This window comes from Bidens hawaiensis, unplaced genomic scaffold (assembly GCF_021521415.1).
Source record: "Bidens hawaiensis isolate Kalapana, Puna unplaced genomic scaffold, B.hawaiensis_p1.1 tig00006604_1, whole genome shotgun sequence".
NCBI lineage: Eukaryota > Viridiplantae > Streptophyta > Magnoliopsida > Asterales > Asteraceae > Bidens > Bidens hawaiensis.
This window is the reverse complement of record NW_027491445.1, coordinates 1-14,184: the sequence shown is the minus strand read 5'-3', so window position 1 is coordinate 14,184 and position 14,184 is coordinate 1. Positions and strand designations below refer to the sequence as shown.

At 35.6% G+C, this 14,184-nt stretch overlaps 1 protein-coding gene across 1 annotated transcript; it reads right to left on the bottom strand.

Moving 5' to 3' along the window:
* Positions 1–1,062: 1,062 nt before the first annotated feature.
* LOC143633013 (transcription factor bHLH79-like) lies at positions 1,063–13,160 on the bottom strand. The gene is made up of 6 exons (XM_077101394.1): positions 12,969–13,160; positions 2,532–2,687; positions 2,362–2,427; positions 1,861–1,929; positions 1,702–1,773; positions 1,063–1,254 (listed from the first exon to the last, which is right to left on the bottom strand). The coding sequence occupies exons 1-6, from the start codon at positions 13,158–13,160 to the stop codon at positions 1,126–1,128; spliced, it is 684 nt and encodes a 227-aa protein (XP_076957509.1). The 3' UTR covers positions 1,063–1,125.
* Positions 13,161–14,184: the final 1,024 nt, after the last annotated feature.

Below are 14,184 nucleotides of genomic sequence, written 5' to 3'. Positions count from 1 at the left end.
AGCCATATACACACTGTTTTACTACTTTGCTGATAAGTTTCGACCCTTCACGCATTGTTACACAACAATGAGAGCGACACCACATGTTGGTGGTTAAAGAAAAAATATATTTTTCTAATATTTATAGGTAGTATAAAACAATATATGTTTGAACATTTTTTGATCTGACTATTTTAAAAGGTTTTATTACTAAAATGTTGCAACATCAACATTAATTAAGATATTTATAAATCATTCAAACGATTACAATAAAATAATGACATATAATTGAGAAAATTTTATATATGTTATCTTTCCTTGGGTGTGCATTTTTTTTACGCCTCTTGCCTAAGCGACGGGTAAGACCTAAACTTGAATCATTATCATGTGATTGTAGCTTAACAAACCACGGATATAAGTCAAGAAGACATCACAATCCCATGCTTATAATGATTTATCCTTTCTTAAATTGGCATTATATTATTTATACAAATCAAGATATCCTAACAACATGCTTTAATGGAAAAGAAATTTACATCTTTAAGCAAAATGCTCAAACTAACAACCTGTTCTTGAACTCATTTGCAAATTATAGTCCATCAAGGAGATGACCTCCAGGTCTTCAACCATCAACTCCCAACACCAAATTAAGCTTCATATAAAAGCGTACGAAATTTATAAGATTCGATTAAATTGACGTATTATAACCGAATCATGATCAAAGTATCATTGGGCGGCCTAAGTTAAGTGGACATGATCACTCTTGACTTGAAAGATATAAGAGAAGCATCTAAATGTTAATATATTACAAATTAAATACAATAACTTCTTTATCTATACTGGGATTTTAAGTCATTGGTCGAATCTAGGATTACAGACCAATGACTTCAAATCCTGGTAAACAGTAAACTATGTGAATGATAGGAGCTTGTGAATGCCACATTCAATAGTGAGACGTCTTTCTAAATTTAGCAAGTTCAAGTACACTTGATCAATCAACAAGATACATGAATACATCTAACTCTCTATATATAAAAAAAGGCACCTCAGGCAATCACACAAGTCAATCAGGGCACTGGCTAAGGTCTCCTTGTTTCTGATTGGCTAACCTTCTAACAACGGGTGTGGTGTTGGGTGATATGGGGTTCATGTGGTTCGCCCAAAGCTATTGCCTAACTGCATTTGAAGCCATTCAGGTTGGGACCCGTGTCCAACCTGTCTTGTTGTTTCTGAGCCAAATAAGAGCCCGGCTGCATCAAGTGGCGGTGGGCCAAGCTGCATACAAGGGCATGGTGTGTTATGCAGTTAGAACATGCATTTGTAATTTTGTATGCATAGTTGAAAGAAAACCGAGAGGTGTTAAACTTGCAAATATTAAGGATACATGTAATTGTGAGCATGCTATATATATCATTGATTGTAACTTAGTTAATAAGAACTTGCATTATGTAGTAATCCAGATAAATGGGATAAAATGTATCAGAAGATGCATGCAACAACAGCCTTTTGTTTTTCTATTTATTTACATGCATGGTTGTAAAAATCTCGACTAGACGCCGATTAATGCCAGTTAATCTCAATTAATCAAGATTAGTCGCTAGTCCCCACCCCACTGCCCGATTAATCACTTCCACTAGCATCCCACTTTTTAGAATATAATTTTTAGTGTAACAACCCAAATTTAGCAACAAGTTCTTAGAAAAATTCACAAACAAAACTTACATCTTTAAGAGGAATCCCTTCTACTTGAGAGTTCATCCTAGTATTTACGGCTTCAAGCTCCATCGACAAGAACTACAACATAAAGAGACATTCGGTATGGTGTCAAATTCATCACCAGTCACCATAAAACACTTCCACTAATTTAGGAAAAAGAATCACCTCAACTTGATGTTGCAATGCTTGGATGTAGTTAATTATTTCATCAAGAACAGGTGCTTTTCCTATAACCTGACGTTATATATAATACCAAAATCGATAACTTTTTTTAAAAAATGAGAAATAAAAAAATAGACAATTTGAACAAAGATATTAACAAAATAAACTTGACCTTTTGAAATTACGAAAGTAACCACTGACTTTTTAATTTTTAACTTCTAAATTTCTATCAATCACAAGAGGACATATGTCAACAAATTAGACCCTCGCTTAGAATCTTGTGCAACGGAGGAAAATCTACTGCAACATTTTTTAATATCATGTGTCACGTTTTAATTTGCAAGACCCTTATCTTGGCAGGCATATTGAAATCCATTACGCCAAGAGACACTTATCGCATTCTGGTTGATTTGAAATTTTAAAAAGTCAAGGCTACTTTGTTAATTTTCCTGGTCAAAACGAATATCTTGAATATCATAGTGATATTCATCATCCTATGCACACCTTGTTGCATCCCGGAACCAAATCTTGCAAGATTTTCATTCTCTCACTAATCTTTTCTCTCCTAGCCTGAAAACAACGAGTTTTAACGCGTTAAAGCCCATCAAATTCACAGGAAATTAGAAAATGAAAGGGGATTAAAGTTATTTTAAGAGTTCAAGAACATTCATTACTCTTTCTGCAAGACTGTGGCTATCAGTGGCTTCACCTCTTCTTGCTCTAACATGAATATAGTCTTTAGGTGGTTCGGACCGTTTATTGGTTTGACCGCCTGATTCATCATTTGACCCGGATATCTTTATCTTTACTCGTTTACCATGCAAGTTATTCTGTCAATTTCATAAGTATTTTTTGATTTCAATGCATTAAGTATAAGTATAAATGTATAATCTGTTGGACTCGGTCTGCCCAAGACACATATTATGATTAATATGGCTAGTACGTTATGATCCAAGTCGGGTCATACCCAATAACAAGCTAGACAAATACCAATTATATTTGTTTATATATGATATGATCATAAGTAAATAAATATTGACACTTATGTTATTTGGAAAGGGTTTCTAAATACAATGTACTTGTGAAATAAATAAATCATATGGATGATTTATAATTTGAGAGAGAACATTACATAGTGTTACTTAAGATGATTAAGTAACAATACGTGAAAATTGTTACCTAGCATGTTACTTATAATGTGTTATATTAATAACACCATATATATATATATATATATATATATATATAAGTTTTATAACATATGTATATATATGGAAAGTGTAATAAAAAAAATGATAAAACAAGAAAGGAAGGAGGGTCTCTCTCTTTCTCTCTTTTGTTATTTTATTATTATTCCAAACATTAGTGGAGACATGCAAGGTTTCTAATTGGTGCCATGGGTGGTGCCAAAAGATACACACACACTTCCTCTTTCACTCTCATTTGTTTGCAAGTAACAAAAGTTTTCCACTCTCTCCTTTTTCTCTCTTTATTTTCGGTCAAAAAGGAGGAGCCAAGGGAGGAAGAAAATTTTGAGTGGAAATCCTAGCTACAAGGTGTTTGCTTGAAGGCTTGAAGGGTAGTCTTGACATGCATGGAACTCCTACCATGAAGTTCTAGCCTACCATTCATCATCTCTTTCACATTTTCTTTGGTTTTGAAAGGTAGTCTTGACATGCATGGACTGATAGTAACATGCATGTGATTATTTGTATGTATTTCGTATATGGATCCGGGATTGGGCTTGTGTAACGCCCGCTAATTTATCGATTTAAAGATTTCCTGCGTGTAGAGTATGTATGTTTTCTTGGGAGTTGTCCGGCATCTTTCGTTGACCCGACCATCTTCCCGGTACGTTAAATTACCTAACCTTTCCTTCCAAGTTACCATATCCCTTAAACCTTGAGGGCTAATGTGTAACATTTGTATTACATCATAAAACAAAAATAACCTAACCCTAATCCACATTAGCGTCGATTGGACCTGCTGACCCCCCCTGCTCGTTTTTCTTCTGCCCAGCCAAGTTTCAACCGTGAAAACATCAATTCAAGGTCGGTTTTATGATTCCCCATGTCTTTTACACCTTAATTGATCATATTAACGCGCTTATTGGTCGTTAAGGTTGAGTTTTGATAATAAAAGTTTGCTGACAGATTCGTATACGTTTATTGTAGGGTCTGTAACGCGATGATAATCTATTGTTTTTTATCGATTCTTGATTCCACGATGTTCTACTTCGTGTCTAGTTTCCAGAAAGGTATAATATGTAATTTTTGGACGAGATTTGAATGGTTTTTATGAATTTATAAAATCGAGTGTCAAAGCTGATGCGGGATGACGGATTCTGGTCTGTCTTCCCGACGTCATAACCTTTTTTCGACAGGTCCAAACTGGTTGGTTCAACTTCTGGAAGTTAGTATTTTGAGTTAGGAACCAAACCCAATTGGAATCGTTTAATTTGGTTTGGTAATGAATTTTATAAAAATAAAACCATTTTGTTGCGCACTGAAATAGCTGCACGTACCTTGCTGTGTTGGAGGAATTTTATAATTTTTGTGTCCAATAGAAAAATATAATAAAAATATTTTTATAAACCTAAGACATTTATTAAAATCTGGTAAAAATTTAATAATTTATTTCAAAGGTTATCCTATGTAATTAAATGCATCTTCGCATGCTAAAATCTACACGTTTTACTCATTATTAATCGATAAGTTCGTTTTAGGCTTAACCGGTGGATTTGGTTAGTTGAAAGGTTTTAGGGGCTGAGGTAAAGTTGTTGGGCCTTGGGCCAAGTTGTTGGGCCTTGGGCCAAGTGTTGGGCCTTGGGCCAAAGTGTTGGGCTTGAACGGCCCATTAGGCAAGAGTGTTCTTACGATCTAGTTTAGTAACGCGTTGTGTATAATTTACAGGCCCTTGCTTGTGATTGTGCACTTAGGGATTTCCTAGCTCCTTGCAGGTGTTCGATTGATTTCAAGTGAGTTCATGATGCCCTTTTTTACTCTTTTTACTTTTGGGCTAGCATGCACACCTAAGTGTTTTCTTACATGATGAAATGTTTTTAAACGAATTTATATAGGCTTGCTAGTATATGGTAGGCCTTGGGATGTTAAATATATATATGTGTGTATACATTATTGCTTGGCCTATATTTGGCGATGTTGTAGTCGTTTCGACTACTGATGTTGTGTATGCCTACTTTGTGTTTGCATGCACTGATGTTACGTGTTTGGGTTGTACGTTTGCTCGACCCTGATGTTATACGTGGATGTTATATATATATATATTGTTATATATATAGGGATGTAATTGAAAGGATGTTTACATATACATTTTGTATATGTATGTATGAGGATGTTTAGTTTTCGGTAATGATGATTTGATGGATGCACCCTTTTACTTTTTTTAAACTTTTGGTATGACTATCATAACTATTACTACTGATATTATTTACTTAAAACTTGAACTCACTCAGCTCAAGCTGAATTTGGGTGCATGTTAGTGTGAGTTTCAGGTTAAGAAGAGGATGCCTTATCGCTTGGACGTGCACGAAGCTACTTGGACGGTGAAGGGCATATGGGGATTGAAGTTTTATTATTAAACATTTATTTTTAAAAGTTTTTATTTAAAGATAATTATGTTGATTTTGGGCAAAGTTCCCGGGTTTTGGTAACTCATTTACTTATTTACGCTTTCCGCCGAATTATACTCTGTGATGCTTATTTTAATGAAATGAATCATTTTTAAGTTTAAATATTTTTACAAGTGTTTCAATGATTACCAACTGTGGGATTCCCGGGGTTCGGGGCCTTATAGCTTGGCAAGTATAAAATTGGTTTTATACACTATAAACTAACAAGATTTAAAACTTTTATTCGCTGTGTTTTTCATAAAATTGGGGTTTTGTGACTTTGATAATCTTGTTTAAAACTCAACAATGGCATCAAGAGCCGCTTATACGGATGCATGCTTCATTAGACCCAAAAATTTTCGGGTTTATGGTGGGGTTTTACCATATGGCCAAATATTTTTGGGGTTATGGTTACCCCATGGTTTTTCAAGATTATACTTTACATGCATATGGTAATCTTGAAAAACTAAGTAATTTGGATGATTGATTGTGATGTTTGGACAAAACCCGAAACTTTCGGTTTGGTTATGCTATGGCTGAAAGTTTTAAGGGGTTATGGGGAACCATTTTTGGTCTTGTGTTGTTGCATATTTGGATGTGTAATGGATGTTCATAACCTAGCCATGGCTTTGTGTTTGGTTGAATGATTGTGTTGATGTGTTTGTTCATTCAAGTGGTTGTTTGTTCATTCGATATGGTTGTAATATTTATTTGGGTTTGTAATCTATTTATTCATTCATTTGGTTTGTAATAATAAGTAGATTAGATGTATTTCTTTTACTAGAAAAAATGTATTAGGATATATTTTGTAAAAGAAGATGCATGGAAGGAAACCCAAATAAAGTGGATGGAGACCACAACACGGGGGTGAACACTTGGAGCATTTGGATGCGGGATCAAGTGTGAGTTCACCGACACAAACTTATGTTCTTATGAGTCCCTTAGGAGAGACTTTTGACACACTTGTCTTCGGTCAACAAGTGTAGTCAACATTAGGAGGCTATGGTTATGAACTTGTGGTTGTATGTTTTATGCTTGCATGGTTGATTTACTTTTGTTTGTGTTATTGCAATGTGGTTTGCTAACAACTTAAAATCAACAACTAGCATAAAATTGGTTCCTTAGAAATTGGTTTTTTAAAGGCTAATGATTTCACAATAAAATGGATTTTATTAATAGGAACTATGAAAATGGGTTTTTCAACTAAGTACCATACATTTGAATGCATGCAAATGAAATGTACATAAATTGTTTTCCAGCCTAGAATTTAGAAAACAAAAAAAAATCCCTTTTATAAAATAAATCGAATACCATCCTTTTATACAACACTCAAATCACTTGGGAACTCGGTATGGGATAAAGGTCACCTAACCATGTTGGAGGAAACTTGTGAGTTTGAGGTGGGTTTACCATATTTGTGGGATAAAGGTCACCTAACCACTTGTATGTGTAAACTCACACGTGTGTATAAGTAGGACGACTTAAATTGGAAACCATGTGAATAGGGTCACCGAAGCATGGTGTACAATGGTGTTGATGGGATTAAACATGCCAACTAAACATTAGTTGTTTAACCGATCCCATAAAACTAGAAGTTGCAAAGGGTTGCAATCGTCAAACATTGACTATCTTGTTAATTTAAATAGTAGGATAAAGGTCACCTAACTACTATTTGAATGTAACGTTGGGTTCTAGATTTTAATCATTAATTGTTTAGGAGACATAAAGGGTATTCACGATTCAAATTAATTATTGATATCGAAAATACTAAAATGGAGCTTTGTTATATTTGTAGATGGTCGCAATCAACAATCCACCTAACGTTATTATCCCACCCATAGTTACCGAATTCGCTGGAAGACCCGCGAATTGCGAATTGGTACACGATGAACCCAAACGAAATTCACTACGTTCCTGTTCGCTCCGGTACGGCGTACCAAACAAACGAATTCGGTGTTCCAATTCGCTCCGGTACGCTATGTCAATTTTTGATAGCAGTGCTGCCATTTTCACCGGAAAAGGAGGAAATTGGAAGCGGCGGCGTATATGAAGTTAAGAACGTGTGTGGTTTTGTTATAGGTTTTAAAAAGTTTGGTTAATTTGACATTTATTCCCCCTTAAGCTTTCAGCAGTTTACATTTAGACCTTAAAAGTTTATAAATGTTTATATAAAAACAATAAAAATTGTAAAATTAGTTTGTGCTTATTAACAATTTACTCCCTCTATTTTTGCTAGTTTACATTTGATCCTTAAAACTTATAGCTTATACATAAAAGTTATAAAATTAACACGACATATATACAATTATATATAAATTATAAATAGTTATTTTTTATTTAGGTATATCGAACCGAACTACATGGTACACCGTACCAGTTCGTACCGAAATGAGCCTACCCCCCTCTGTACCGAATACGTTACATTTGGCGAATTGCCTACCCGAACCACGAACCCGTACCGGATCAAACCGGAAATTAGGTAACTATGATCCCACCCGTTAATAACCTATCACTAAGATCTATTCTTGATAAGGAGCGTCTAAACTATACCAACTTTATGGATTGGATCGAAACTTGAGAATCGTTCTCAAGCAAACAAAGAAATACTACGTAATAGACGAGCCTATTCCCGATGAACCTAGCATTGACGATGTCCAAGACCATAACGATTGGGTTAAGCACAATGAGGATTCGGTGCAAGTTTCTTGCCTCATGTTGGGAACTATGATTCCCGAGATTCAAAAGGATTTTGAACTTCATGGGGCATACGACATGATCACCCAACTTAAGGAAATGTTCCTTACACAAGCTAGGGTGGAACGCTTCGAAACGGTTCGAGCGCTTCATGCATGTCACATGGAAGAAACCCAATCGGTTTCATCTTATGCACTTAAGATGAAAAGCCACATTGATCGTCTCGAGCACCTTAATTGTCCCGTCTCAAAGGAGTTAGCCACGGATTTGATCCTAAATGGGCTAACCAAGAAATTTGAGACTTTTGTAATGAATTACAATATGAATGGATGGGATAAAATCATTGGTGAGCTTCACGCAATGGTTAAGACAGCCGAGACAGGAATGGGTAAGAAGGTTTTACCCGTTCTCATGATCAATGAAGGTGGCGATAGGAAGAGGCGTTACCCGGAACCTAAGGCAAAGTTTGCCAAAGGTAAGGGACAAGTCAAGGGTATCATACATTCGGATGTATGTGGTCCTTTTAAGGCAATGACAATGAATGGTGAAAGATACTTCATTACCTTTATCGACGATTATAGTCCTTATGGGTATGTATACTTGTTAAGACACAAAGATGAAGCTTTTGAAATGTTCAAAATCTTCCAAAATGAAGTACAAAATCAACTCGATAAAACCATCAAAGTACTTCGTTCAGATAGAGGAGGTGAATACCTAAGTGATGCTTTCCAAGATCATCTTAGGAGTTGTGGGATCATCTCACAACTTACTCCACCCGTAACATCACAACATAATGGTGTGTCCGAAAGGAGGAATCGAACTCTATTGGATATGGTTCGATCTATGATGGCTAGAAGCACATTGCCTCTATCATTTTGGGGTTTCTCTTTGCTCTCCGCGGCCCGTATTCTAAATATGGCCCCAACCAAGAAAGTGGACAAGACACCTTTTGAAATATGGAATGGAAGGGCTCCATCGTTATCATATTTAAAGGTATGGGGTTGTGAGGCTTATTTCAAGAACAACACCCAAACCAAACTTGAAATTCGGTCCACTAAGTGTATCTTTATAGGATATCCCAAAGATTCTATGGGATATTATTTCTACAACCCAACCGAGCAAAAGGTATTCGTTGCTCGAAAGGCCGAGTTCTTGGAAACTAAGTTCCTTATGGAAGGTACTAGTAGAACGGTGGAACTCGAGGAGGATCGAGAACCACAAGCTGATACATGTTTGGTTGATACTAGCAATCAACAAGAGGTTGTTGAGAATGATCAAATGGTTGATCAAAACACACAAAACGTTCGCAAATCCAGTAGAATTAGTCATCCACCCGAAAGATATGGATTTTTCATGGATGGATGCTATGTGGTAGATTAAGATGAACCCACCACATACCGTGATGCAATGTCACAATCCGATTGTGACAAATGGCTTGAAGCCATGAACGTTGAGATGCAATCCATGCATGACAACCAAGTATGGGATTTGGTTGTACCACCTCTTAATTCCAAACCGGTTGGAAGTAAGTGGGTTTTCAAGAAGAAAACCGATATGCATGGAAACTTGGATACTTACAAAGCAAGACTTGTAGCTAAAGGTTTCACTCAAACTCAAGGGGTTAACTATGATGAAACATTTTCTCCTGTAGCAATGCTAAAGTCTATTAGGATATTGTTTGCCATAGCCGCACATTATGACTATGAGATATGGAAAATAGATGTCAAAACCGCTTTCCTAAATGGGAATCTTGAGGAAGATGTCTATATGGTTCAACCCAATGGTTTTGTCGATCCACAACATCCTAATAAAGTATGCAAGTTAAAGAAATCAATCTATGGATTGAAACAAGCATCTAGAAGTTGGAATCACCGTTTTGATGAAGAAGTTAAGAAATTTGGATTCATCAAGAATGGTGATGAAGCTTGTGTGTATAAGAAAGATAGTGGGAGCATTGTCACTTTCTTAGTATTGTATGTTGATGACGTACTACTATTTGGAAATGACATTCCAACCATGGAAGGTGTAAAAGCATGACTTGGAAGTTGTTTTTCTATCAAAGATCTTGGTGAAGCCGCCTATATTTTGGGAGTAAATATCTATAGGGATAGATCAAGGCGGTTGATAGGTTTAAACCAAAGTGCATATATTGACAAAATCTTGAAAAGGTTCAAGATGGAGAACTCTAAGAGAGGTTTGGTACCTATTCAAAGAGGAACGATATTGAGTGCATCTCAATATCCAAGCTCAAAGGATGAGCAAGATAAAATGAATGGAATCCCATACGCATCGACTATTGGATCCATCATGTATGCAATGGTATGCACTAGACCGGATGTGTCGTGCGCTTTAAGCATGACAAGTAGATTCCAACATAATCTGGGAAGTAGCCATTGGATGGCGGTTAAGAGTATATTGAAATACCTTAGAAGGACTAAGGACATGTTTCTAGTATACGGTTCGGGTGAGGAGGAACTCGTTATGAAGGGTTACACGGATGCGAGTTTCCAAACCGATCGAGATGATTCTCGATCACAATCGGGACATGCTTTCGTCATGAATGGTGGGGCAGTCTCTTGGAAGAGCTCGAAACAAGATGTGGTAGCATTGTCCACCACAGAATCGGAATACATCGCCGCCTCATTGGCAGCTTAAGAAGCTGCGTGGATAAGGAAATTCATTGCCGATCTAGGGGTGGTCCGTACCATTCAGGACCCTCTAGAAATCTTTTGTGACAACGAGGGTGCGATTGCTCAAATCAAGGAACCTCGTGCTCATCAAAAGACGAGGCACATTGAGCAAAGGTTCAACTACATAAGGGATGAAGTTGAGAAAGGAAAGATATGTATCCGCAAAGTTCACACCGATCAAAACATTGTGGATCCACTCACGAAGCTCCTTGAAAGGCCAAAGCATGAAGGTCACACTTGTGCCTTATGACTTCGATATTCTAGTGATTGGATATGATCGAATTTTGTATTTGGATATCGGAACAATTGTTATTTTGACTCATTCATATGATTATGGTTTATGATTATGATATTTTGAGTTATGTTCCATTTTAGCATGTTTAAATCCATGAATAAGTTTAATTATTCTAAATGTCCGTAGTCGCTCATAATTGTGGGAACAAGTATGAAGGTAGGACTATTATGAACTTGGATTGGTGGATATTCATAAGGTATGAATATAGAGCAAAAGGCTGCTGCCAAGGTTTATAAATATTTATGGGATATAAATATTGGACTAACCCGCTCTCAAATGTTACTACATGGAATCTTTGTGATTGATCATAAGTAAATTTAAGGAAAGGCGAATATCATAGTATCCTCCGACCTGAGATACATATTAGGTCTTGATATTCAACAAGTATTGTGCTTTGACTTAGTTCTTCGCTGCTCTGAAACATGACGGTACATAAGTCTAAGATCAGGTATGGTACTAGGTGATTGTGAAAGACATATGTAGACAAAAGGGGATTTGTCCCTCTAATTCGTTGAGAGTAAGATGTCTAAGGCCTGCAAAGTTAAATCAACAGAGAATGATCACTCTATGTCTCTGGATTTAACATGACATCTGAGACAAAAGGATAAATGATAGATTCACCTAAATCATTTCAAGTAAGGGACTTGAAGGGGATGATGTTATTGAATGGCACCTCGTCATGCGTATTAGGGGTAGTAAACCGTAGTTAGGCGGTATTTGCTACTTGCATTAATCTTCTATGTAACTTGTGCAAGTGGGAGATTTTTGGACTCGGTCTGCCCAAGACAGATATTATGATTAATGTGGCTAGTACGTTATGATCCAAGTCGGGTCATACCCAATAACAAGCTAGACAAACACCAATTATATTTGTATATATATGATATGATCATAAGTAAATAAATATTGACACTTATGTTATTTGGAAAGGGTTTTTAAATACAATGTACTTGTGAAATAAATAAATCATATGGATGATTTATATTTTGAGAGAGAACATTCAATAGTGTTACTTAAGATGATTAAGTAACAATATGTGAAAATTGTTACCTAGCATGTTACCTATAATGTGTTATATTTATAACACAATATATATATATATATATAAAATATGTATATATATGGAAAGTGTAATAAAAAAATGATAAAACAAGAAAGGAAGGAGGGTGCCACCCCCCCCCCCCCTCTCTCTTTCTCTCTTTTGTTATTTTATTATTATTCCAAACATTAGTGGAGACATGCAAGGTTTCTAATTGGTGCCATAGGTGGTGCCAAAAGATAAACACACACTTCCTCTTTCACTCTCATTTGTTTGCAAGTAACAAAAGTTTTCCACTCTCTCCTTTTTCTCTCTTTATTTTCGGCCAAAAAGGAGGAGCCAAAGGAGGAAGAAAATTTTGAGTGTAAATCCTAGCTACAAGGTGTTTGCTTGAATGCTTGAAGGGTATACAAGCTTGAGGAACTCCTACCTTGAAGTTCTAGCCTACCATTCATCATCTCTTTCACATTTCCTTTGGTTTTGAAAGGTAGTCTTGACATGCATGGACTTATAGTGACATGTATGTGATTATTTGTATGTATTTTATATATGGATCCGGAATTGGGTTTTGCAAGTATAAAATTGGTTTTATACACTATAAACTAACAAGATTTAAAACTTTTATCCGCTACGTTTTTTATAAAATTGGGGTTTTAATCTTGTTTAAAACCCAAACATAATCCCAAAACTTAGAATAAAATTTTAAGTCATCACAAAGAGACACAGCAAAAACAAATGAGCAGCACCTTAATTAGAAATTACCAAATCATTGAGGTTACTAGTTGACACATTAATCTTTGAACAATTGTCTTCAATAGTGGCGACCCTGCGCTTGCGGCCACCATATCCTCCATCCTCCATCACACTGACGGAAGAAAAGGGCCAAATACCGGTTAAAGTGTAAGATGAAGGATTGGCTGCTGAGAAGGTCTCATTGATGATGGGTGGTTCCATGAATACAATGTAAATTTGAGTCTTGATTTAAGGGAGAGGATGGAGTGTCATTTAAATTGTAGGTGTAATCAAATGACAAAGTGAGTAGGTGACATTGTGTTGAAAACTATATATATGGTTTGATGGTTATGTATATAAATTTGTAAATTAGACACGTGATGAATAGAATAGAATAGAAGAGGACCCCACTTTTAAAAAAGATGCAACAGAGCAGGACAGAACCTAAAACATTCAAAACAGTTATTTGGGCAAATGATTTCACAGGTCTGTTTACCTAAACTCTACCCGTAAACATTTTTCTTTTTATATATTCTTGTTTTCCTATATGTTTGTGTAGTATAATATCTTCTAAATCACTAATTTATTTCGTAAAAGATCTAAGAATATATATGAAAGAATTCGAAAGAAGTGAAATTTGATTTGTATTATGAAAATGGTCATCGAGAAAGGTTAAAATACAAAGGAATATAAAAATGAGAAGGATTTGTGGTCACATAAAAAACCGTTCAATAAAAAATTTGAAAATATAATAAAAAAATCATAACTCAAAATATAAATTAAAAAACAAAAAAATATTTAAAAAACTCAAATGTCCTCCCCCCCCCCCCCCCCCCCCCCGCGTCATTCTCGTCCCAAAAAAACGATGAAAAGACACAATGACGAAATTGAACAAAAGACGCAATCATTTCGCAAAATATAGCATAATGTTGAGTAATATAACAAAATGTCAAAGAAAAAAGACACAATCAATGAATAAAATAAACACAAAACGCGATTATAAACAAAAAGACACAATGATCGTTTTCCCTTAACATTGTGTCTTTTTTTTTAAACGAAGAAGACGGTGGGAACATTTTTATGTTTTTTTATTAAATTTTGAATTATGTTTTTTTTAATTATATTTTTAGGGGTTTTTTTTGTGTTGTTATAAATCTAACTATACGGTTAAAAGAAGATCTACTGTTTATATGACATTTAGTTAGGCCATTTCCATAATATGCTAAGTGATGTCATGTTAGCTATT

Coding starts and splice junctions, on each gene's coding strand:
- LOC143633013 (XM_077101394.1), bottom strand. CDS start 13,160: ATGGAACCACCCATCATCAATGAGACCTTCTCAGCAGCCAATCCTTCA. Junction 2,688..12,968: donor CTAGTAACCTCAATGATTTG/GTAATTTCTAAT, acceptor TGAAATTGACAG/AATAACTTGCATGGTAAACG. Junction 2,428..2,531: donor GCCACAGTCTTGCAGAAAGA/GTAATGAATGTT, acceptor CGTTGTTTTCAG/GCTAGGAGAGAAAAGATTAG.